Source organism: Entelurus aequoreus, linkage group LG12, assembly GCF_033978785.1.
Source record: "Entelurus aequoreus isolate RoL-2023_Sb linkage group LG12, RoL_Eaeq_v1.1, whole genome shotgun sequence".
NCBI lineage: Eukaryota > Metazoa > Chordata > Actinopteri > Syngnathiformes > Syngnathidae > Entelurus > Entelurus aequoreus.
The window spans coordinates 8,607,426-8,635,000 of record NC_084742.1 but is presented as its reverse complement, the minus strand read 5'-3'; the positions used below and the strand labels follow the sequence as shown (position 1 = coordinate 8,635,000).

The window sequence follows — 27,575 nt, the reverse complement described above, 5'->3', positions numbered from 1 at the left end:
AAACCCCAAAAATCAAAATTGCGCTCTAGCGCCCCCCTAGGAAGAAAACTGCCTCTAACTCCCACTAGGAAGGTCGTAGAGACATGAAACAAAAACCTGTATGTAGGTCTCACTTAGACCTACAGTTCATAATTTCACATCTTCGGGCAAAAACCAACAGGAAGTTGGCAATTTCCCCTTCAAGACAAAAAATGACTAAAAACACTCATTTTTGATTTTTGAGCTGTAATTTGACCCTTTTAAAATACTTCAAAACTCACCAAAATTCTCACACACATCGGGACTGGTGGAAATTGCGATCTAAAAAAAAAAAACCGAACCCCAAAACTCAAAATTGTGCTCTACATAATTTTTGAAAAAAACAGAGAAAAAACTGCTCCTCAGAGGAAAACTCAAACAAAACTGCTTGTAACTTCCTGTAGGAACGTCTTAGAGACATGAAACAAATACCTCTATGTAGGTCTCGCCTAGACCAACATTTCATAGATTGCCATCCTTCAGCAAAAATCAACAGGAAGTTTGCTATTTCTCCTTCAAACTAAATTTTTGTTACAACCGGTCACCAAACATCAAACGTTATCTCCTCTGAGCGTGTTTGTCGTTTCGGCTTCAAACTGCTACAGGAGAGAGATTGAACCCTTCTGATTAAAAGTTGACGAAAGAGTTTTGATTCGTGCTACCGTTTAGATTTTACGAGCCTTCAAAGACCCGCAGCACTAAAGTTGCTCCGCTGCTGTGATTTTACGCGCCGTCAAAGAAAACAACCACTGTGCCGCGACAACTAGGAAAAAAGACACAGACACAACTTCCTTTAACTCCCAGTACGAATATCGTAGAGACACGAAACAAAAACCTCTATGTAGGTCTCACTCAGGACTACCACTGGACAAAAGTATTGGGACACCTAGGACTAGCACCTGCCAAAATGCGGACCCGTCCAACGCTGCTTGCAGCTTTAATTAGGGTCCGCCTGTACCCTGTATAAAGGACTCCCAAGGGAGTCCTTTATACAGGTACAAAGGAACCTATTGAAATTGTAAGGTTTATTATTATTCCGCAGCTTTGAGCACTACTTTTCCCCCCTTAACATGCTTCAAAACTCACCAAATTTTACACCCACATCAAAAAACGCGTACACAACACTTTAGTAAAAAAACCAAACCCCAAAAATCAAAATTGCACTCTAGCGCCCCCTAGGAAAAAAACAAAAACGAACTGCCTGTAACTCCCACTAGGAAGGTCGTAGAGACATGAAACGAAAACCTGTATGTAGGTCTCACATAGACCTACAATTCATAATTTCACATCTTCGGGCAAAAACCGACAGGAAGTTGGCAATTTCCCCTTCAACACAAAAAATGACTAAAAACACTCACTTATTCCTCTTTGAGCTGTAATTTGACCCCCTTAAAATACTTCAAAACTCACCAAACTTTTTACACACATCGGGACTGGTGGAAATTGCGATCTAAAAAACAAAACGAACCCCAAAACTCAAAATTGCGCTCTAGCGCAATTTTTGAATAAAACAGAGACAAAACTGCTTCTCAGAGGAAAACAACAACAAAACTGCTTGTAACTTCCGGTAGGAACGTCTTAGAGACATGAAACAAAAACCTCTACGTAGGTCTCACTTAGACCTACATTTCATAGATTGACATCCTTCAGCAAAAATCAACAGGAAGTTCAAAACATTTTTTTTTGAAAAAGCGGTCACCAAACATCAAACATTATCTCCTCTGAGCGCGTTTGTCGTTTCGGCTTCAAACTACTACAGGAGAGAGATTGAACCCTTCTGATTAAAAGTTGACGAAAGCGTTGTAATAAGTGCTACGGTTTTGATTTTACGAGCCTTCAAAGAAAACAACCACTGTGCCGCAGCACCTAGGAAAATAACACAGACACAACTTCCTCTAACTCCCAGTACGAATATCGTAGAGACATTTAACAAAAACCTCTATGTAGGTCTCACTCAGGACTACCACTGGACAAAAGTATTGGGACACCTAGGACTAGCACCTGCCAAAATGCGGACCCGTCCAACGCTGCTTGCAGCTTTAATTTGACTTGTTTTGGAAAGTCTTGACAAGCCGAATTTTCTTGTTCTATTGGCAGATCATTTTGCTTAGTTCAAATAAAATACCCCTCATTTTTTTATATTTTTTCCTTGTTTTTGAACACTGACTTTTTGCAGTGAAGGAAATGGAAGTTTTGCCGTATCCAGGAAGTGTTACGTCCGTTCATCTTAACACGATGAAGGAAAAATGGCCAGGAGTGACTCAGCCCAAACATTAAAGAGCCTCGTGGTTATTCAATGCTGAGAGGCAATACGTGCTGTCTTATTTGCCCTTGCGTTCCATTGCGCTCACGTGACGAGAGCATACTTATAAGATACTCACTTGCCACTCGCATCCAGTCCGCGGAATTTGCCGGGGCGCATGTCCGCGTGTGAGCGATGAAAGCTAAGAGAGCCAAAAGTGAGGCTCCGGTGAATACAGATGAGCGAGAGGGCCGGCTGAATTCTGATCAGGCGGCTTTCTCTCATTCTTCCTCTTTCTTTTTCCTCTCCCCAAACGTTGGCGGAGAGAACACTTCAGAGGAGTTGTGCGGAAGGTCAACCGCTTTAACGTCAAGGTTCCTTTCATGCTTTCTCGGCGGAACACGCAACCGTTATGTTTTTTTTTTCTTTCCCCCCTTTCACTTCAACTGCTTTCTTGACATAAGTTGAGTTCAGATAGGGAAAGTGTACTTGTTGGCAAAACACTAATGACCCCGTTTCAGCTTGAAGCAGAAGTACTGCTCCAACGTGGAATGAAGCAGAACACATGAAAGAGTCAAAATAAGAATGTGGTCAAATAATTCTGTCTCTGGGAGAAACATGCTGATTGCTTTTAAAGTCACTTAGAAACTTCAGTTTTGTGTGTTTACTTGAAAGCAAAACGCTTTACGAGTTTTAAACATGCCTTCAAGAAACACTGTTAACGGGGACTTATAATGAATGTAATCTACGTTAATAGGGGTCATATTATGATTTTTTTCTCTACATTTAAGCACTTTCTTGTGGTCTATATCAGTGTTTTTCAACCTTTTTTGAGCCAAGGCACATTTTTTGCGTTGAAAATATCCAGAGGCACACCGCCAGCAGAAATCATTGAAAAACAAAACTCCGTTGACAGTAAAAAGTCGTTGTTACAATTGTTGGATATGACTTTAAACCATAGCCAAGCATGCATCACTATAGCTCTTGTCTCACAGTAGGTGTACTGTCACCACCTGTCACATCACCCCCTGACTTATTTGGAGTTTTTTGCTGTTTTCCTGTGTGTAGTGTTTTAGTTCTTTGTCTTGCACTCCTATTTTGGTGGCTTTTTCTCTTTTTTAAAAATATTTTCCTGTAGCAGTTTCATGTCTTCCTTTAAGTGATATTTCCCGCATCTACTTTGTTTTAGCAATCAAGAATATTTCAGTTGTTTGTATCCGTCTTTGTGGGGACATTGTTGATTGTCATGTCATGTTCGGATGTACATTGTGGACGCCGTCTTTGCTCCACAGTAAGTCTTTGCTGTCGTCCAGCATTCTGTTTTTGTTTACTTTGTAGCCGGTTCAGTTTTAGTTTCGATCTGTATAGCCTTCCCTAAGCTTCAATGCCTTTTCTTAGGGGCACTCACCTTTTTTTTTTTTTTGGTTAAATTATTAGACATGTTTTTACCTGCACACTGCCTTCCGCTGTTTCCGACATCTACAAAGCAATTAGCTACCTGCTGCCACCTACTGATACGGAAGAGTATTACACGGTTACTCTGCCGAGCTCTAGACAGCACCGACACTCAACAACAACATGTCATTTGCAGATTATAATTACTGGTTTGCAAAAAATATTTTTAACCCAAATAGGTGAAATTACATAATCTCCCACGGCACACCAGACTGTATCTCACGGCACACTAGTGTGCCGCGGCACAGTGGTTGAAAAACACTGGTCTATATAAAGTATAATGGTGGTTCTTTGGTTGTTGTTTCACAGACCATCTTCAAGCCGCTTTCTGATTGTCTATTCAGGATGCACCGTTTTCTGTGCCGTCTTACTTACGTGCCTCCACTTTGACTGCGTCTTCTCCCTGGCAGTTTTTAGCACTTCCATAGCCAGCTTACTGACAGATTGGGTTCGAACTGTACGCTTCATTGTATTAGTAATGGCAACAGCTGGGGGTGCATGTGCATGTACGAGACAGTCTGCCCCACAACAAGAGGAGAGAGAAAGAACTTACTGACTGCAGCCCAGACTTAGAGCTCGACTTAAGACACTTTATTGATATCAATAAAACATGTGCTGAATAAAACATTATTTATTTTTATATATATATATATATATATATATATATATATATATATATATATATATATATATATATATATATATATATATATATATATATATAAACATATATATATATATATATATATATATATATATATATATATATATATATATATATATATATATATATATATATATAAATAATGTTTTATTCAGCACAGTACACCTGTTTGTGCTTTTTTCTTGTTACAGTACGCTTGTTTGTGCTTTTTTACTTGTTACAGTACACCTGTTTGTGCTTTTTTTCTTGTTACAGTACACTTGTTTGTTCTTTTTTCCTGTTACAGTACACTTGTATGTGCTTGTTTTCTTGTGCCTCCACTTGTTTGTGCTCTTTTTCTTGTTTCAGTACACCTGTTTGTGCTTTTTTCTTGTTGCAGTACACTTGTATGTGCTGGTTTTCTTGTTAAAGTACACTTGTTTGTGCTTTTTTTCTTCTTACAGTACACTTGTTTGTGCTTTACTTGTTACAGTACACCTGTTTGTGCTTTTTTTCTTGTTACAGTACACTTGTTTGTGCTTTTTTTTCTTGTTACAGTACACTTGTTTGTGCTTGTTTTCTTGTTACAGTACACCTGTTTGTGCTCTTTTTCTTGTTGCAGTACACTTGTATGTGCTGGTTTTCTTGTTGAAGTACACTTGTTTGTGCTGTTTTTCTTGTTACAGTACACTTGTTTGTGCTTTACTTGTTACAGTACACCTGTTTGTGCTTTTTTTCTTGTTACAGTATACTTGTTTGTGCTTTTTTTTCTTGTTACAGTACACTTGTTTGTTCTTGGTTTCTTGTTACAGTACACCTGTTTGTGCTCTTTTTCTTGTTTCAGTACACCTGTTTGTGCTTATTTTCTTGTTACAGTACACCTGTTTGTGCTCTTTCTTGTTTCAGTACGCTTGTTTGTGCTCTTGTTCTTGTTGCAGTACACTTGTATGTGCTTGTTTTCTTGTTACAGTACACCTGTTTGTGCTTTTTTTCTTGTTACAGTACGCTTGTTTGTGCTTTACTTGTTACAGTACACCTGTTTGTGACTTTTTTCTTGTTACAGTACACTTGTTTGTGCTTTTTTTTCTTGTTACAGTACACTTGTATGTGCTTGTTTTCTTGTTACAGTACACCTGTTTGTGCTCTTTCTTGTTTCAGTACGCTTGTTTGTGCTTGTTTTCTTGTTACAGTATGCTTGTTTGTGCTTGTTTTCTTGTTACAGTACACTTGTTTGTGCTTGTTTTCTTGTTACAGTATGCTTGTCTGTGCTTGTTTTCTTGTTACAGTACACCTGTTTGTGCTTGTTTTCTTGTTACAGTATGCTTGTTTGTGCTTGTTACAGTACACCTGTTTGTGCTTTTTTTCTTGTTACAGTACACCTGTTTGTGCTTTTTTTCTTCCCACCCCTTATGTTTTTTAGTAATACTATTTTTAGAATATACTGCGGGGTCGTTAGAAAATAAGCTGTGTCTCCAAACCGCCCCCGGACCGCACTCTGGACACCCTTGACTTTCTAAGCCGTTACTTGCACAGTATCACCTTCAAGCACTTGTTGCGGATGGTTAAGTCTGCATGATTTAGCACAGAAATAAGGCAACTATCACTACTTTTTTTTTTTTGTTGCTACCGCTTTCGTTGGCTAATGAGTTTGGCTACGCATCCTTAATGCCCGTAGGGCGGCGGCACTCATGCTGCACCGGACCATGACGCTGCCTTCGCCATACCTGACTGTAGGCAGGACACAATTATCCTTCCAGCTATTTGGACATAATGCCTGTGTGGATAGTAAATCCACAGTGCTGTACAAGCTGTACAGTGACTACTCTGTATAGTATTGTCCCTTGAGAAGATGTACTGTCTTAAAAACGCTTGCTATCTGTCCAGTACAGGTCTGATCAAAACAAGTATCCTTAAAGAAACATTTACTCTCATCACAGCATCCAGACATAATTGGTGTTATGTCAACAGCACATAGAACAAGCCGAGTATTTTGTTGATAAAGGTTCAATCCGTGTAATGAGTTAGTTATTTTTAATGACGGAGACAAAAGCAGCGCGGGGAAATGACAGGCATTCACTTTGAAAAGCCTCTAATTCTGCATTAATGTTTACTTAATTATCTCCTGACGCGTGTTGTTCTACAACTTTCTTCAGCTATGTTCACCTTTTTAAAGTTATTCAAGATGCTAAAGGTGAAGCACAGCAAGTGCCTGATGGGTAAAAACTGAATGGCAACTTAATTAGTGGAAGAAAACTTTTTTTGTGTGTGTGTGTGTGAACAACGTCACTCAGAATACAAATGGTTTTAGCTGGAAAGTCATTAGGGTTGTCTCGGCGGCTCATTAAAAGCAAGCAAGGAAGGGACAATAATAAGGGAACACCTTCATTTTAATATGTGGGACATGACGATAATGCCGAGTGTTTTGCCCTCGCTTGCAGGTTGACTCTGTGTGGAAAAGAAGGCGCAATAAGGTGGGGAAGAAAATAATTGTCGTTGTTATCTGGGTTATATAGTGGCATCCTTTTCATGAGGCAGATGACGACAACATCGTTTGTCCTCTCCTGTGATTATTAGTGCCGGGATTGGTCATAGAAGCTGTTGTCATGGCAATGATTTGGGGCTTGGTAATGAAAACTCGGGGTACTGATCCATTGTGCGCAGACACTCACACACACACACACACACACATGCACACACAGTCTGTTTCACTAACCAGTCTCATTCCCAGAGGAGCGGGAGGCATTAGTCTTGGAGATGGAATGTGTGTGTTTGTGTTGTGTGTCCTTACTTACACACTAATGTCCACCTTTGTGGGAGGAGAGTTGTGAGATCAACCAAATTGTACTTGACACTATTCCTTTTTTTTGTCCTACCCTCCCTTCCAGATCTTCATCTTGTGTCTTCCTTCTGTCCCACTGCGCGCATTAAAGCATGTTGGCTGAGTTACGTAACATCTGCGTCACTCACGGGCACGCCTGTGCGCTTGAATCCAATGAAAACAGAAGGTTTCACGTGTTACGACATTTCGGGGTTAAGACCTTCCCGGTTACAACGTTTTGTTACTCTCGTGTTAAGACATTCCGCTTTACGATGTTTCCTGTTACGACATTGTCAGGTTCTATTAAACAAGACAAGAAGCAAGGAATTAAACAGAGACAGAATTCAATTTAGCTCAATTGAGGAGAAACGTCTGGGCTATACTCTTGTTCAGTCTCCACCCCGCTCTGACGAAAGATTGTACGCCTCATCTTTTATTCGGACTTTCCCTGATTACATGGCAACAACTGTTTCTAAGGGAGGGGGGTCGTAAACAGCCATCACCTTTGTTACAAAACAGTTCAAATAAAAGGTGCCTGGAGGGGAGTCAGGCCCTTCTTCCTCTCCGCTTTGTAGATCACGGGTGAAGACAAAATCTTCCTGTGGATTACAATAGAAGAAAGAAACCGACGCCTTCATGTCGCTTCCCATCGTACACAGTGGAGTTTTACAAGCCTTCTGCTTGGTAGGATCAAAGACAGCTATTGTCTGCTCGCAGGGCGAGCTGATCTCAATGTAACACAAAGTTTTGTGATAACTTAGATACAATTATTCTAACAGACATTCCGTGTTATGACAATCCGTGTTAGGACATTGCGTGTAATGACAATCCGTGTTACGACCTTTCGTGTTACGACGTTTCGCGTTATGACGTTTTGCGTTACGACGTTTCGTGTTACAAAATCCCAGAATACTACGTTCAGGGTTAAGACGTTCCGAGTTAGAACGTTCTAATACGACATTCTATGTTATGACGTTCCATGTTAATGATTACAACATTCCGTGTTATGGCGTTCCATGTAATGATTACAACATTCCGTGTTATGGTGTTCCGTGTTATGACGTTCCACGTAATGATTACAACATTCCATGTTACAACATTCCGTATTACGACATTTGGTGTTACAACGTTTCGTGTTACGACGTTTTGTTTTACGATATTCTGTGTACGGCGTTCAGGGTTATAACCAGGGTATCCGCGGGGTCTTAAAAAGTCTAAAAAAGTATTTAATCCAATAATTTGAATTTAAGGCCTTAAAATGTCTAAAAAATTTCCTAAAATCTCATAAAAGGTGTTAAATACGATTTTGAAAGGTCTTAAAAATCTATTGATGTTACTTTTATTTAAAACACGCATATACTTCAGTCTCGCTTTGAAATGTTTCCATTTTTGAGAACGCTAATCAATGTTCCCTCGAAGGTGCTCGCCTGTGCAATTGCGCACTGCTCAAGCGTCCTCTGCGCACGGCAAATCTATGCCACGCACAAAATCAAATAAAAATAAATAAATAAGCGCATAACAATTTTCGACACGACACGGACACGACAGAGAAAACAGTTTTCGTCATCATTGTTCAAATATTGTAACGTCTGTCGAGACGCTTAGAGGACATGAATTCCATCCATCACTTTACTGAGCAAAACTCTTTATTGTCGGCCATAAACACATCACCAAAACATTAGTAAAAAAAATTATATCTAGTAAAAGTGGTCATTTTCTGCAGTACAAACCAGACCAAAAGCAACGTTGTTATATCAACAGCAGCCGCTCGCTCTTTCTCACTTGCGCCAACACATGCACATATGGCACTTAGCCAGTGATGCGTTTACAGACACACAAAAAGTCGGACAACTCCAACACCACACATAAAGTGTCATTCCAGGTCGTTACACTATGATTTACCAATCAAATGTGTGCTTATTCTACTGTCATTTATTAGGAATCTTAATTTATATTAATCATGAAATGCTGTTAGTATATTAAATAAATACTAATAAAAATATATTTTTTACAAACAGGAAGTTGCAGGAATGTACACATGATCCCCTGCTTACATCTCATTGTGCAACATGTGAATGTTTAAATGGGAACTAAATGCAATGTCTGAAAGGGGTACAAATTATTTCCAAAGCAGGACCTCCACCCAGACAAACAATACAAGTACACAGTTCATGAAAAACTATATTTTTTGTTATTGTTATTACATTAGAAATGGAAATGACTGCTGTCATTTGATCATAATAATAAGAGAATGTTGTCTGTCTATCTGTGTTGGCCCTGCGATGAGGTGGGGACTTGTCCAGGGTGTACACTGCCTTCCGCCCGAATGCAGCTGAGATAGGCTCCAGCGACCCCGAAAGGGACAAGCGGTAGAAAATGGATGGATGGATGGAGATTGAACTTGTTATTTAGTCAGGTTTGCTCCACTCAATGCTCAGGGAGTTTTTGCGTTTGCTCACAAACGTGAAAAATTCGAGGGAACATTGACGCTAATACGTAACTACAAAACTGAACTAAAGTAGGCTACCTCTGCTGACCCGTCAGAGTTTATCGAGCACCAGCTGTGTGTTGTTACAGCTAAGCATAGCAGCGGAGAAAACCTAATGAAAGCCCACAGCAAAGCCAAATGACTTGCATAAGATGGGTAAGTAAAAGTTTGACGATTTGATTTAATAGTGAGAGTCCAGTCCATAGTGGATCTAACATAATAGTGAGAGTCCAGTCCATAGTGGATCTAACATAATAGTGAGAGTCCAGTCCATAGTGGATCTAACATAATAGTGAGAGTCCAGTCCATAGTGGATCTAACATAATAGTGAGAGTCCAGTCCATAGTGGATATAGCATAATAGTGTGAGAGTCCAGTCCATAGTGGATCTAACATAATAGTGAGAGTCCAGTCCATAGTGGATCTAACATAATAGTGAGAGTCCAGTCCATAGTGGATCTAACATAATAGTGAGAGTCCAGTCCATAGTGGATCTAACATAATAGTGAGAGTCCAGTCCATAGTGGATATAGCATAATAGTGTGAGAGTCCAGTCCATAGTGGATCTAACATAATAGTGAGAGTCCAGTCCATAGTGGATCTAACATAATAGTGAGAGTCCAGTCCATAGTGGATCTAACATAATAGTGAGAGTCCAGTCCATAGTGGATATAGCATAATAGTGTGAGAGTCCAGTCCATAGTGGATCTAACATAATAGTGAGAGTCCAGTCCATAGTGGATCTAACATAATAGTGAGAGTCCAGTCCATAGTGGATCTAACATAATAGTGAGAGTCCAGTCCATAGTGGATCTAACATAATAGTGAGAGTCTAGTCCATAGTGGATCTAACATAATAGTGAGAGTCCAGTCCATAGTGGATCTAACATAATAGTGAGAGTCCAGTCCATAGTGGATCTAACATAATAGTGAGAGTCCAGTCCATAGTGGATCTAACATAATAGTGAGAGTCCAGTCCATAGTGGATCTAACATAATAGTGAGAGTTCAGTCAATAGTGGATCTAACATAATAGTGAGAGTTCAGTCCATAGTGGATCTAACATAATAGTGAGAGTCCAGTCCATAGTGGATCTAACATAATAGTGAGAGTCCAGTCCATAGTGGCTCTAACATAATAGTGAGAGTCCAGTCCATAGTGGATATAGCATAATAGTGTGAGAGTCCAGTCCATAGTGGATCTAACATAATAGTGAGAGTCCAGTCCATAGTGGATCTAACATAATAGTGAGAGTCCAGTCCATAGTGGGGCCAGCAGGAGACCATCCCGAGTGGAGACAGGTCAGCAGCACAGAGATGTCCCCAACCGATGCACAGGCGAGCGGTCCACCCCGGGTCCCGACATTGGACAGCCAGCGCTTCATCCGTTTGTAAACATGGCGGTGAAAGTGAATGAATTGATAATGTAAAAGTCCAAAATCCGGGATAAGTCCGTGTCAAAAGATGCTGAAACACCACAAACACTTGCACAACTTTACAAAGATAAATGTAACCTCCCAAAGGAGTGTTGTGTTGTTTGGGTGGCGGCAATATGAGATGTTTAGAAGTGAAATCATACTATTACATACAGTAGAGTAAGTACACACTCAATTCTCTATGATAGTATTGTACTCGCAGGAAAACTATATAAAAAAAACATAATTCCCTTATATTATTTCTATTATTTGTTCCAATAATTTCAGGTCAGCTTCTCATGCCTAATTTTTTCTCCATGTTTATACAACAACCGACATTTAAAGCTGTTGCCTGTTTAGTGTTTACACTCATCTTATTTTGGGGTGAGGAAAGCAATGGAGAGTCAGTGTTTCCCATAAACTGCCAAGATACCTGTGGCGGTGGGGGCGTGGCTATGGGCGTGGTCACCATGACATCTTCGAGTAATTTGCATAATTTACTACAATGATATGATTTTCTCTAAAAAGGCTCAAAAAATGTATACTTACTAATTAATAACAGTTTTGTTTTAAACGTCCATCCATTCATCCATTTTACAATATAATTACAACACTTTATGTACATATTTATATACAGATTTGAACAATAAGTTATTCACTGAAATATATTTATTAATTGTGGTTCTTACAAAAAATATATCTTATAAAATATAAAAGCTAATATGTCTCTTAAAGCTCTGCCCCTTTAATTAGTGCATACTAAATAATTTAACTTTAGCCTACTACTACAACCATATTATTTGCCAGCAACATAAAGTGAAACAGAGGCAGAGGTGTCCTGCCACAGTCAGTAACAAATAAACAGAAAACAGTAGTGGTCAAAAACAAATAAGGCAACAAGAGAAGTATCCTACACTTCTCTTTTGTAAAGTAAATCTGAACAGCCGATATGGGCATCTACATCAACTATATGATTTGCCTGAGAAGCTGGACAGGACAATTTTATTTTATTTATTTTTATTTTTTTCTTGTGGCGGACGTATTTCTTTCGTGGCGGGCCGCCGCAAATAAATTAATGTGTGGGAAACACTGAGATTTGCCAATGTCATCTTATTGATTGTATTTAATCTTTTTATCACTGTATGTGTCCTGCTCCCCACGTGTTCTGTGTGCAGTGTTAGTGACTGAGGTGTCCTGTGCAGGGTATGTATACAGTATTTGCAATGCTAATTTACCATTGATTGTGTAGCTGTAAGCAAGTAGTAAAGTGGCCAAGTAAGCAAAATGTACTTTCGAAAAAGGAGTAGTAACTACATTTGCAGAAAGTAAGTAAACATAATGGGTCATTTTCTGTTTTTTGTGTCTTTGCATGACAAACGACTTAATTACCGCCTCTTGGGAGATAATGTTTTCACCGTCGTTAAATAAAACATTTTCTTAGCATGGTCCTATTCAAATTAAGGGAAACATAATTACCCACTTTTTTATCAAAATGTGTGTGAATGTTTTCTTTAATACACATTAAGAGGCTTTGGATATGTGTCCGTGTATCTGCGTGTGTGTATACAGTCGTGTTCAAAAGTTTACATACACTTGTAAAGAACATAATATCATGGCTGTCTTGAGTTTCCAATAATTTCAATCAATCAATCAATCAATGTTTATTTATATAGCCCTAAATCACAAGTGTCTCAAAGGGCTGCACAAGCCACAACGACATCCTCGGTACAGAGCCCACATACGGGCAAGGAAAAACTCACCCCAGTGGGACGTCGGTGAATGACTATGAGAAACCTTGGAGAGGACCGCATATGTGGGTAACCCCCCCCCCCCCCCCCCCTCTAGGGGAGACCGAAAGCAATGGATGTCGAGTGGGTCTGACATAATATTGTGAAAGTCCAGTCCACAGTGGATCCAACACATCAGCGAGAGTCCAGTCCATAGTGGATCTAACACAATAGTGAGAGTCCAGTCCATAGTGGATCCAACACATCAGCGAGAGTCCAGTCCATAGTGGGGCCAGCAGGAAACCATCCCGAGCGTAGACGGGTCAGCAGCGCAGAGATGTCCCCAACCGATGCACAGGCTAGTGGTCCACCCCGGGTCCCAACTCTGGACAGCCAGCACTTCATCCATGGCCACCGGACCTATGCAACTCCCCCTCGCAAGGGACAGGGGAGAAGAGGAGAGAAGAAAAGAAACGGCAGATCAACTGGTCTAAAAAGGGGGTCTATTTAAAGGCTAGATTATACAAATGAGTTTTAAGATGGGACTTAAATGCTTCTACTGAGGTAGCATCTCTAACTGTGGCATTCCATAGTACTGGAGCCCGAATAGAAAACGCTCTATAGCCCGCAGACTTTTTTTTTGGCTCTGGGAATCACTAATAAGCCGGAGTTCTTTGAACGCAGATTTCTTGCCGGGACATATGGTACAATACAATCGGCGAGATAGGCTGGAGCTAGACCGTGTAGTATTTTATACGTAAGTAGTAAAACCTTAAAGTCGCATCTTAAGTGCACAGGAGGCCAGTGCAGGTGAGCCAGTATAGGCGTAATATGATCAAACTTTCTTGTTTTTGTCAAAAGTCTAGCAGCCGCATTTTGTACCAACTGTAATCTTTTAATGCTAGACATAGGGAGGCCAGAAAATAATATGTTACAGTAATCGAGACGAGACGTAACGAACGCATGAATAATGATCTCAGCGTCGCTAGTGGACAAGATGGAACGAATTTTAGCGATATTACGGAGATGAAAGAAGGCCATTTTAGTAACACTCTTAATGTGTGACTCAAACGAGAGAGTTGGGTCGAAGATAATACCCAGATTCTTTACCGAGTCTCCTTGTTTAATTGTTTGGTTGTCAAATGTTAAGGTGGTATTATTAAATAGATGTCGGTGTCTAGCAACAATTTCAAATGTTAAGGTGGTATTATTAAATAGATGTCGTGTGTCTAGCAACAATTTCAAATGTTAAGGTGGTATTATTAAATAGATGTCGGTGTCTAGCAACAATTTCAAATGTTAAGGTGGTATTATTAAATAGATGTCGTGTGTCTAGCAACAATTTCAAATGTTAAGGTGGTATTATTAAATAGATGTCGGTGTCTAGCAACAATTTCAAATGTTAAGGTGGTATTATTAAATAGATGTCGTGTGTCTAGCAACAATTTCAAATGTTAAGGTGGTATTATTAAATAGATGTCGGTGTCTAGCAACAATTTCAAATGTTAAGGTGGTATTATTAAATAGATGTCGTGTGTCTAGCAACAATTTCAAATGTTAAGGTGGTATTATTAAATAGATGTCGGTGTCTAGCAACAATTTCAAATGTTAAGGTGGTATTATTAAATAGATGTCGTGTGTCTAGCAACAATTTCAAATGTTAAGGTGGTATTATTAAATAGATGTCGTGTGTCTAGCAACAATTTCAAATGTTAAGGTGGTATTATTAAATAGATGTCGGTGTCTAGCAACAATTTCAAATGTTAAGGTGGTATTATTAAATAGATGTCGTGTGTCTAGCAACAATTTCAAATGTTAAGGTGGTATTATTAAATAGATGTCGGTGTCTAGCAACAATTTCAAATGTTAAGGTGGTATTATTAAATAGATGTCGGTGTCTAGCAACAATTTCAAATGTTAAGGTGGTATTATTAAATAGATGTCGGTGTCTAGCAACAATTTCAAATGTTAAGGTGGTATTATTAAATAGATGTCGGTGTCTAGCAACAATTTCAAATGTTAAGGTGGTATTATTAAATAGATGTCGGTGTCTAGCAACAATTTCAAATGTTAAGGTGGTATTATTAAATAGATGTCGGTGTCTAGCAACAATTTCAAACGTTAAGGTGGTATTATTAAATAGATGTCGGTGTCTAGCAACAATTTCAAATGTTAAGGTGGTATTATTAAATAGATGTCGGTGTCTAGCAACAATTTCAAACGTTAAGGTGGTATTATTAAATAGATGTCGTGTGTCTAGCAACAATTTCTGCAACTCTTGTTTTTTTGTGATAGAGTGATTGGAGCACATACTTGTTGGTCACAAAAAAACATTCATGAAGTTTGGTTCTTTTATGAATTTATTATGTGAGCAAATGTGCTGGGTCAAAAGTATACATACAGCAATGTTACTATTTGGTTACATGTCCCTTGGCAAGTTTCACTGCAATAAGGCACTTTTGGTAGCCATCCACAAGCTTCTGGCAAGCTTCTGGTTGAATTTTTGACAACTCCTTTTGACACGATTGGTGCAGTTCAGCTAAATTTGTTGGTTTTCTGACATGAACTTGTTTCTTCAGCATTGTCCACACGTTTAAATCAAGACTTTGGGAAGGCCATTCTAAAAACTTAATTCTAGTCTGATTTAGTCATTCCTTTACCACTTTTGATGTGTGTTTGGGGTCATTGTCCTGTTGGAACACCCAACTGCGCCCAAGACCCAACCTCCGGGCTGAGGATTTTAGGTTGTCCTGAAGAATTTGGAGGTAATCCTCCTTTTTCATTGTCCCATTTACTCTCCGTAAAGCACCAGTTCCATTGGCAGCAAAACAGACCCAGAGCATAATACTACCACCACCATGCTTGACGGTATGCGTGGTGTTCCTGGGATTAAAGGCCTCATCTTTTTTCCTCCAAACATATTGCTGGGTATTGTGACCAAACAGCTACATTTTTGTTTCATCTGACCACAGACCTTTCCTCTAGAACAGGGGTGTCCAAACTTTTTCCATTGAGGGCCGCACACGGAATAATTAAAGCATGCGGGGGCCATTTTGATATTTTTCATTTTCAAACCATAACAAAATATATGGATTTTTTTTTTAACCTTTAGGGCTCCCAGGGACCATAAAGGGTCTGTCATTAAAATGTTAAAAATAAGTCAAATTATTATTATTATTTTTTATTTAACGCTTACAGTAAATCTCTATCAACTTCAGGTTGATATAAAGTTAAAAAAAAAAAAAGGTTTTATGCCTTTTCTGTTAAAGACAACTTGGTTTTTTTTTATAGTAAAACTGAAATATTTAGTAATTAGAGCCCTAAAAGATCAATAATGCAGCCCACCATTGATTTTAATTATTTCATATTTTTGAGTAATCACAGTGAAGAGTTAAATAAAATCCTACTAAATATATTTGGGATCCAAAAAGTCCCCCACTCTTGGGGGACTTTTTGGATCTTTTTTAAACTTTCAACACTTAAGTTACGAGATCAACCTCAGATATTTCTGTCCATTTTACGTTTGAACTATTATTTTTTTTTATGCTCTTTTGTCAAAGAAAACTTTGATGTTTTTATATGGCAATATTTTTTCTACATAAAACATTTTAAAGTGACATTTTTGAAGTAATTGGAGCCATGGATAGGTCAATAATTCATGATAACATAGATTTTTTGTCTTTTTTTTTTTTTGAACAATGGCAAAAAAAAGAAAAATAAAGAAAGACAAAAGAAAAAAAACAGCCTGCATGGCAGCTTTGTGTCAACATTGCAACTTTTTCTCGTTAGATTTCACCTCATTCCACTTTTTTAAATGTTTTTTTTAATTTTTGCAATATTATCAATTTTGCAATTTTTGCAGAATGTGTGGCGGGCCGGTAAACAATTAGCTCCGGGCCGCACTTTGGACACCCGTGCTCTAGAAGGTCTTATCTTTGTCCATGTGATGTCAGATGAAACAAAATTTGAGCTGTTTGGCCACTTTGACACTAATTCCACATTCACACATTCACACACTGATGGCGGGAGCTGCCATGCAAAGCCCTAACCATGACCCATCAGGAGCAAGGGTGAAATGTCTTGCTCAAGGACGCAATGGACATGACTAAGATGGCGGAAGCTGGGGATCGAACCAGAAACCCTCAAGTTGTTGGCACGGCCGCTCTACCAATACATGTATATATATTAGAGATGTCCGATAATGGCTTTTTCGCCGATACCCGATATTCAAATATTGTCCAACTCTTAATTACCGATTCCGATATCAACCGATACCGATATATACAGTCGTGGAATTACGTTTGATGTAACGTGGCACGCTACTTTTGATGTGGTAGTTTGACAGCGTCAGAACCACAGCAAGTTCAATGCAGGAAGTATATTTTTACTAGAGATGTCTGATAATGGCTTTTTTGCCGATATTCCGATATTGTCCAACTCTTAAATACCGATTCCGATATCAACAGATAAGGATATTTACAGTCGTGGAATTAACACATTGTTATGCCTAATTTTGTTGTGATGCCCCGCTGGATGCATTAAACAATGTAACAAGGTTTTCCAAAATAAATCAACTCAAGTTATGGAAAAAAATGCCAACATGGCACTGCCATATTTATTATTGAAGTCACAAAGTGCATTATTTTTTTTAACATGCCTCAAAACAGCAGCTTGGAATTTGAGACATGCTCTCCCTGAGAGAACATGAGGGGGTTGTGTTGTGTGTGTGTGTGTGGGGGGAGGGGTTGGGGGCCAGCAGGGGTGTATATAGAATAGAATAGAATGGACTTCATTGTCATTATATTTGCATATAACGAGATTAAGGACTCCAACTTAAGGTGCGGTAGGTGGGAACAAATATGGGGTAAAAATAAATTACACAACAGGTAAAGAAAAAACTAACAATTGAAATAAATAGACTATTGTATTTATTAATATTGTAGCGTCCCGGAAGAGTTAGTGCTGCAAGGGGTTCCGGGTGCGGATGTTCTCCCGAAATGTGTTTGTCATTCTTGTTTGGTGTGGGTTCACAGTGTGGCGCATATTTGTAACAGTGTTAAAGTTGTTTATACGTCCACCCTCAGTGTGACCTGTATGGCTGTTGACCAAGTATGAATTGCATTCACTTGTGTGTGTGAAAACCCGTAGATATTATGTGACTGGGCCGGCAAGCAAAGGCTATGCCTTTAAGGTTTATTGGCGCTCTGTACTTCTCCCTACATCCATTTTTCTTCAAGTGCCTCCTTATTGTGCATCTTGAAACAGCCACACCACAATTTTTCAGAGAGTCCTGTATTTCAGCTGAAGTTATTTGTGGATTTTTCTTTGCATCTCGAACAATTTTCCCGGCAGTTTTGGCTGAAATCTTTACTGGTCTACCCTGAATCCCTCATTTTCCACTTCTTAATCAGCATTTGAACACTGCTGATTGGCATTCTCAATTCTTTGGATATCTTTTTATACCCCTTTCCTGGTTTATGCAGTTCAATTACCTTTTCTCGCAGATCCTTTGACAATTATTTTGCCTTCCCCATGACTCAGAATCCAGAAACATCTGTGCAGCACTGTGTGAAAGATGCAATGGTCTGTCAGAAGCCCAGAAACTCTCTGACCTTTTTGTGCACACTCATTAATTACAAACAAACACGTCACAGGTGAGGATTGGAACCTTGATTAGCCATTCAAACATGTGTGTGTCAACTTTTGTGCATGTTGTCAGATCAAAGTCACTTGGGTATGTAAACTTTTGATCAGGGTCATTTGGGTACTTTCTTGTGTCATTTTGATTTAAAAAGAGTAAACACAGTTGTTTGCCAATAAATAGCTTCACACAACCATTAAGCATGAGTGGAAGAAATGTTTTTGTGTTATCATTCATACTTTTTGAAGAATGGCCTAGAAATGATACATTCTCCCAGGGTATGTAAACTTATGAGCACGACTGTATGCGTATGTATCGTGCCTTGTTTGGGTAGTTTCCCTGTGTTTGAGGTCTATTTCTGTTCTCAGCACTCCTTTCTTTAGTTACCCCCCATTGCTAGGAGTGCTGATTGTGCACACCTGTTTTTGTGTGGTAATTAGGACTTACGCGCTGCCAATCCCTCTCAAGCATCTTCACATGCCAGTGTTCCTCGCAGGATTGTCATTAGCTTTACGCTGCTGTTTCGTCTCATGATGTTTTCCTCACGCCATGCTAGTCATTTGGGATCATGCCTCAGGCTTCACGTGCGCATCCCAGCGGCACAATTTTTTTTTTCTTTCTACTATTGACGTATTTTTGCCTACTGAAAGGTTTGCCTCCGCATATCGGGATCACAAACACCGACGCCATGCCAAGACGTGACACTAGCTAGGAAAATATTCCATTTCCTGCTTTACCGAAGTTGTTATTATCACGGTCACGTTGCGGAACCAATTAACCGCGATAAAGGAGGCACGATTGTGTATATAACTTCTTCTTTCTAAAATAATGGTTTGGTGTGCATGAGAAAGTGGAAGCGCAAACATAACTTTCTTTAGGCCTTTAAAGCCTGAACCAATAAATAATTGACAAAAAATTCAAATTTGTGGAAACTGGAGCTTTAATTGGTCCCGCTCAAAAAAGTTCACTGTGTCTTCTTATGCATATGCTTTTCATATTTTTTTGTCGTCAGACAACAATTTTTTAGCTGAAATGTTTTGACTGATAGGCAACACGTCACATGGGTCAGGTGGAAAATTCCATTGAATATACCGAAAGTATTGTCTCACTTCCAAAAAATGTGAAAAGTTTAATTCGTCCTTTTGAACAAATCTTTTTTTTTTTTTTACAACAATCAATTTCTATATATGATTTTCATTTTGTAATATTTTTTGACACCGCTGGTCCCAAAACATTATTTTTTATGTTGTTTTTATAACAAACCAAGCATATTGCAACACCCAGAAATATCCATCATGTTATTTTCCAAACATAAAAAGAACATTTGTCATCGTCGTCTCCCTCCAGCTGCTCTAGACTACTTGAACTCACTTTTTTAAAATCATTTTCAAAGCATCTTCTACGTTATTATTTGTCAGCTAAAAAAATGTACAATATATATTGTTCATTATGTATTTTTTTTTACGTGATTTTTTTTTTCTCACTCATAAAAATCAAAAAGCTAGAATTTATCATCACAACAAACGCTGAGTGATCATCACAACATAATAAAGCATATTGCAGTGTTATTTGTGGCGGCCCGCCACAAAAGAATTACGTCCGGCACAAATAAAAAAATTAAAAATTGTATTTATTTTTTTGTCCTGTCCAGCTTCTCAGGCAAATCATATAGTTGATGTAGATGCCCATATAGGCTGTTCAGATTTACTTTACAAAAGAGAAGTGTAGGATACTTCTCTTGTTGCCTTATTTGTATTTGACCACTACTGTTTTCTGTTTATTTGTTACTGACTGTGGCAGGACACCTCTGCCTCTGTTTCACTTTATGTTGCTGGTAAATAATATGGTTGTAGTAGTAGGCTAAATTTAAATTATTTAGTATGCACTAATTGAAGGGGCAGAGCTTTAAGAGACATTTATTTTTATATTTTATAAGATATATTTTTTGTAAGAACCACAATTAATAAATATATTTCAGTGAATAACTTATTGTTCAAATCTGTATATAAATATGTACATAAAGTGTTGTAATTATATTGTAAAATGGATGGATGGATGGATGGACGTTTAAAACAAAATTGTTATTATTAATTAGTAAGTATACATTTTTTGAGCCTTTTTAGAGAAAATCATATTATAGTAAATTATACAAATTACTCGATGATGTCATGGTGACCACGCCCATAGCCACGCCCCCACCGCCACAGGTATCTTGGCAGTTTATGGGAAACACTGTATTGGTTTTGTATATTTGACCTCCTAATATACTATATTGTGTAATGTAAACATATAAAGGCTGTATGTTGCTCCATGATATTTATAATGCATGAATCGCAAAAAAAAAAAAAAAAGGCCAATCGACTAATTTAGAGTTACATTACCTTTTATAGCTGCTGTTTCAAATTTGATACACACATTTTCAACGGTTTTACTATAAAATATGTATTGAAAATTAAGTAATTTCTTGCCTTTTCTTTTTCAACTTTGACAAAGATTCTCTTCAAATACTTCAAATATATTTCTTCTTTGTGGCAATCTTTCACCATCACAGGACAGCCCTCTTCTAAGTCAATTACTGCCCCCATGTGGATTATACGTGTAATGCGTGTATCTGATCTGATACGTCAGGCTCTTAAGGAGAAAACAAAACAAATTACACTGATGATGTAGAGCAGTGTTTTTCAACCTTTTTTGAGTCAAGGCACATTTTTTGCGTTGAAAAAATCCGGAGGCACACCACCAGCAGAAATCATTCAAAAAACGAAACTCAGTTGACAGTAAAAAGTCGTCGTCACAATTGTTGGATGTGACTTTAAACCATAACCAACCATGCATCAATGTAGCTCTTGTCTCAAAGTAGGTGTACTGTCACCACCTGTCACATCACGCCCTAACTTATTTTGAGTATATTGCTGTTTTCCCGTGTGTAGTGTTTTAGTTCTTGTCTATTTTGGTATTTTTTTGGTATTTTCCTGTAGCAGTTTCATGTCTTCCTTTGAGCGATATTTCCCGCATCTACTTTGTTTTAGCAGTCAAGAATATTTCTGTTGTTTTCATCCTTCTTTGTGAGGACATTGTTGATCGTCATGTCATGTTCGGATGTACATTGTGGACGCCGTCTTTGCTCCACAGTAAGTCTTTGCTGTCGTCCAGCATTCTGTTTTTGTTTACTTTGCAGCCAGTTCCGTTTTAGTTTCGTTCTGCATAGCCTTCCCTAAGCTTCAATGCCTTTTCCTAGGGACACTCACCTTTTGTTTATTTTTGGTTTAAGCATTAGACACCTTTTTACCTGCACCCTGCCTCCCGCTGTTTCCGACATCTACAAAGCAATTAGCTACCGGCTGCCACCTACTGATATGGAAGAGTATTACACGGTCACTCTGCCGAGCTCTAGACAGCACCGACACTCAACAACAACACACAGTTTGCCGACTATAATTACTGATTTGCAAAACGTATTTTTAACCCAAATAGGTGACGGCACACCAGACCGGCTGCAAAGTGGTTGAAAAACACTGATGTAGAGGACTCAAAAACATATGTATTATTTATGATACGTTTGGCGTTGAAGTTAACCACACTAAAAAATAGTACACTGCTGAGGTTTGCGCCGACATTCAAGGTCATCATTCCTCGTTGATGTTGTTTCTCTCTGAATGTTCTGAACTCCTGCGCTCGCTCTTGTAATACTCCACGCACGCCTCAGCAGCCCATCAATGCAACATGGAATGTTTCTCTCCTCCAACAGGGCCTGATGATCCTGCTGCAGAACCTTCCCACAATGCACTGGGGCAACGAGGAAGTCAGCGTGCTCCTGGCCGAGGCCTACAGGTTGAAGTTCGCCTTCGCCGACGCCCCCAACCACTACAAGAGATGATGACGCTGCGCCCCCCACCCCCCCAGCCGCCTCCTGGCCATTCACACTTGAGCTATGAGAGATTGAAGTAACTGAGAGGGCGACACACTGAACATGTTTTTTTTTTTACTTTTTGTGTTTTTTCCCCCCCCAAATGCGTGGAAGGCGACCTCAGGTGCAACGTGGAGCGATTGCTGGCGATGGCCAATGAGTGTTCTGGCTCTTTCTCTGCAGAGATTTGACCTTTTTTGTCAGTTTTGTGCAGTCAATGGACGGCGGCGCAAAGGGCAGAGCACGTGGCGTGCATAACTGAACCTTCTCTCCCGCTCAACCTGACGTTTTTTTTTGTTGTTTTTTTTTTGCCTTCGCCTTGCCCTCGAGCGATGAGGATTGCCCCTCCTTGGAGTCCAGAGAGCTTCATCAGCATCCACATGAATCAAGCGCCACCGGGGGGTAAGAATTTATCTCCCTGCAACATCTTATTTATTGGCTCCAGGGAAGTCATAAAGTGTCTCAATAGGACGCGTGAGGATTGGTCAAGGGACTTACCTTGGGAAAGATTTTTGTTTGCAAAGATTGTTGTTGCCACCTGAGCCCACAGGGATGGACGCCTTTCCATTTTTCTTCCCCCCGCTCACATTATCAGCCTTTTAGAAGTTTTTTTATTTATTTTTTTATGATTTGTCTACATTATCCCATTAAATCGTGCCTGACATCAAGAAATATATATATATATATATTTTTTTTTTTTTCCAATTTTTACATGTTTTTATTTTCATATTTTGCTTAATGTTCTGGCTGTTATGTGAGTTACAAACCCCGCCCCTATAATAGTGATTGTCCAATCATATGGCAGCAACACTTCCGACGTCTTTCCCACCCTCCGTTTTAGGAAGTCCATGATCATATTTCTATAATGACACACTTGCAGGTCACAATATTAGGCACACCTACAAAAGGGGAGGACCAGCCTATCAACAATTTAAAGAAGGGCGGGGCTTACTGATGAATCACTTTTGTTTTTAATGCCTTCATTTAACAAGTGTAAAAAAAAAAAAAAAAGTTTATATTTTAGCCTTTTTTTGTTGTTTTTTTAAATTGAATCAGTAGATAGAATTAATATCTGGCATCCCCCTTTTAAGGAAGTTGGGGATTTATTGAAGCATCATGTTTGTTCTGATTGCCTTGATTCGCTAGAAAAAATAAAATAAAACAAATAATACAGATTTAACAAGTGTAAAAAAAAAAAAGCTGATCTTTTAGACTTTTTTGAAATTTAATAAGTAGATAGAATTAATATCTCGCTTCTCCAATTTAAGGAAGTGAGGGACTTATTGAAGCATCATGTTTGTTCCTATTGCCTTGATCACATTGAAAAAAATATTAAAATAATACAGATACATAGCAAGTGTAGAAACATTTTAAAAAAGTTGATTTTTTTAGACTTTTAAATAGTTTTTTTAAAAAATTTGAATCAATAAAGATACTATTTGGGATCTCCAATTTAAGGAAGTGGGGGGGTTGTTAAGCGTCACATTTGTTATTATGGCCTTATTCTGCGAAATACATTGATAAAAAATAAAATAAAAATACAGATTTAACAATTTAAAAAAGTTAATCTTTCTGACATTTTTATTTTTTTTACTTTTTACATTTAATTTTACAAAATGAATCAATAGATATAAAAAATATCTGGCACCCCCATATTAAAGAAGGGCAGATCATACTGTAGCATCATTTTTGTTCTAATCCTTTATTCCACAAATGACAATCGATTAAAAGGAAAAAAAAAACACTCATTCAAAAGGTTTTGTTTTTTTAACTTTTTTAATTGTTTTTAAAACATGAATCACTAGATAGAATAGATATCTGGCATCCACCATTTAAGGAAGGGCGGGTCTCACTGGAGCATCACTTTTGTTCTTATTGCCTTATTCCACAAATGACAATTGATAAAAAAAAAATTAAAAAAAGATAAACAAGTGTAAAAAAAAAAAAGTTGCACTTTTAGACATATTTTTTAAACTTTTTAAAATTTATTTTACAAATGAATCAACAGAATAAATATATGGCACCTCCAATTTCAGGAAGGGCAGGGATTGTTGAAGCATCACTTTTGTTCTTGCCTTATTCCACAAAAAGACTTTGATGAAAAAATAACAGATTCAACAAGTGTAAAAAAATATATTTTTAAAAAGTTGATCTTTCAGACAACTTTTTAATATTTTTTTTACTATTTAAATTTTATCTTACAAATGAATCAATAGAAATAATAAATATCCTGCATCCTCAATGTGAGGAAGGGCAGGGCTTCTTGAAGCATCACTTTTGTTCTTATTGCCTAATTCCACAAATGACAATACATTAAAAAAAATATATTCAGCAAGTGTAAAACAAGAAAAAGTTTATTTTTCAGACTTTTTTTTTTAATTTTTTTTTTTAACTTTTTAAATCTTATTTTACAAATAAATGAGTAGATAGAACAAATAATGTAGTGTGAGTCTGCACACACAAGCATCCCCATGGTGGTGAAAGTGCATGTCCTTTCTGGCTGGAGCCTCCCTCTTTCACCCCGTACACACACACACACACACACACACACACACACACACACACACACACACACACACACACACACACACACACACACACACACACACACACACACACACACACACACACACACACACACACACACACACACACACAACTTCAAATCATCTTTGAAGAATCTCCTGTGCCCTTAAATAACATTTCAAGCAGTAGTTTTTGCTCTCCTTACCTGGACGTTTATTTCTGACAACCAACAGAAAAAGACAAAAAAGAAAAAAATCCCTCCTTTGGCTCTCAAGTACTGACCTAAATCAAACAGTAGTTGTTCCTAAAAAAAAAAAAAAAAATGTATAGAATTTTTTGAAATGGGAAAAAAAAACTGTATATAGAAAGTGTAAATAAATCCAATATATGACAAGAGTGTGTTGCATTGATTTTGTGTTGATGCTTTAGTTTTGAAAGTCATTGTGTGTTTATTCTTGCAAATGCAGCACATTGGCATAATGTATTGTGATTTGTTCCCCTTCAGAAAGCCACAATGTGCATGTGTGTCCTCCGATGGAGCTCCCCGGCTCTCGTTAGGCTGAGTGATGTTCACACAAGCAGCCAATTATGGAGTACTGCTCACCCAGGACTACACGTCATTTCATGGGAAATTAAAAATACATTAGTAGCAACAATGGTCGCCGGGACTGTTCCGTGTGTCTTGCGTCACCTTTGGGGGACATTACATCATTACACATTTAAGCCCTAGCTTAGGCATTAGCTGTGGCTCTTATCCTAAATATGGAAGCTTCTCAAAAGACTCCTTCATGTGTGGAATACATTCTTATGCAAATGTTGCAAACAAGTTAAAACTGAAAAAATGTTTAGTTTTATTTTTATTTTTACGTACTACTTGTATTTTATTTTTGTACTCTGGTAATTTGGGGCTTGTAGTTTTGGTATTATTATTAGATGTCCATCCTCACTTAATCCAAAAAAATTTTTGATCATGTATTTATATAAATATATATTTATGTATATACATATTTATGTGTACATATTGTTATATATGCATGTATACATTCATGTATATATATATATATATATATATATATATACAATTATGTAATCAAAAATATATATATATGTATGTATGTGTATATATGTATATATATATATAAAATTATGTAATCAAAAATATATATATTTATATGTATGTATGTGTATATATGTATATGTATATAGACATATGTATGTATATGTATGGATATATATGTGTGTGTATATATATATGTATATATATATATATATATATATATATATATATATATATATATATGTATGTGTGTGTGTGTGTGTATAAATGTGTATATATATGTGTATATATGTATGTATGTGTATGTATATATGTAATATATATATACATATATATATATATATATATATATATATATATTTATGCACTTATACATATACACATATATATATATATATATATACACATACATATATGTATATAATGTATGTATGTATATATAAGTATATTGATAAATATATATATGTAGATTAATATATATCTATATAGTACATGTATGTATACTGATAACATTTAGAATATTTGTCCAGTACAATGTTATAAATTGAAATCAAATTAAAGAATATATTCTTTTTTTTTTTTTTTACATTCTAATACACACGTACATATAAAATATGTTGTCTTAATATTTAAGAATGGATAGACATTTAAACATGTATTTATTTTTAAATAGAATATACATAATGTGCATAATTATGTATAGATACGGGTTTTTATAAACACATACAAATATATATGTACAAGAAAAATTAAAAATGTTAAGTTAATTTTATATGTATTTTTTGACATCCATCCATTTTTACTGCAATATTTAAAGGGATTAAAACGAAGGTAAATTACTTTTTTATGTACGTTTTTTTTTTGACAACCGGAAGTGTTTTTTTGTGCACTTTGATGACGTCACAGAACATTAGCTGATTGCACCCAGGTGTGGATGTGAGCATTCAAACTAGTGAGGAAAATGGCGAAAGTCTGTCACAAAGTGTGTGAAAGAAACCTGGGTGAAGTTGCCCCGCCAGCCCAAAGTGTAAAATAACATTTTTTTCCCCTTTTACTTGATTCCTGGATGACAATTTTGATATATTTAGGGAAAACCGACACAAATGTTTGTCCAAGTCCTTCATGACAAATCTAGGTTGGTGGTCTTAAAGTGGAAGCAAACAAGGTAAGACCTTTAGTTTTAAATGACAATATTTTGCTGAATATATTGTTTTGTTAGCATTAACCTTTTTAAAAGTTGGCTTCACTACTTTTGTTGTTCTGTAATGCTTGTACCAGTTTAGCTTAGCATGTTTGTATTTGTAGCATGGAAGCTATTCAATGCTAGCAGAGCTAAGCCTGCTTTATAAAGTGTTTTTGTCAATAAAGGTAGTGTTGGAAAACTGACATTTCCTACGCACTTCCTAGTAAAGGTGGGAATCTTTGGGCACCCCACGATTCGATTAAAAATCGATTATTGATGCATCTTTAATGTACTGTATATACAGTATAGGCCAAAAGTTTGGACACACCTTCTCATCATTCAATGTGTTTTCTTTATTTTCATGACAATTTACATTGTAGATTGTCCCTAAAGGCATCACAACTATGAATGAACACATGTGGAGTTATGTACTTAACAAACAAAAAGGGGAAATAACT

The 27,575-nt window shown here is 37.5% G+C and overlaps 2 protein-coding genes across 5 annotated transcripts in view; both read left to right on the top strand.

The window, feature by feature from the left end:
* Positions 1-24,971, top strand: part of tbc1d22a (TBC1 domain family, member 22a) — a 283,486-nt gene extending 258,515 nt beyond the window's left edge. For both annotated transcript variants that reach the window (XM_062064592.1, XM_062064593.1), the window contains exon 14: positions 22,193-24,971. In XM_062064592.1, the coding sequence (XP_061920576.1) occupies positions 22,193-22,321 (129 nt within the window). In that variant the 3' untranslated portion in view covers positions 22,322-24,971. The remainder of the gene's footprint in view (positions 1-22,192) is intronic.
* A 1,868-nt stretch (positions 24,972-26,839) lies between these two features.
* tafa5a (TAFA chemokine like family member 5a) overlaps positions 26,840-27,575 on the top strand; it is a 684,328-nt gene continuing 683,592 nt past the window's right edge. For all 3 annotated transcript variants that reach the window (XM_062064576.1, XM_062064575.1, XM_062064577.1), the window contains exon 1: positions 26,840-27,099. The gene's annotated coding sequence lies outside the window, so the exon portion shown is untranslated. The remainder of the gene's footprint in view (positions 27,100-27,575) is intronic.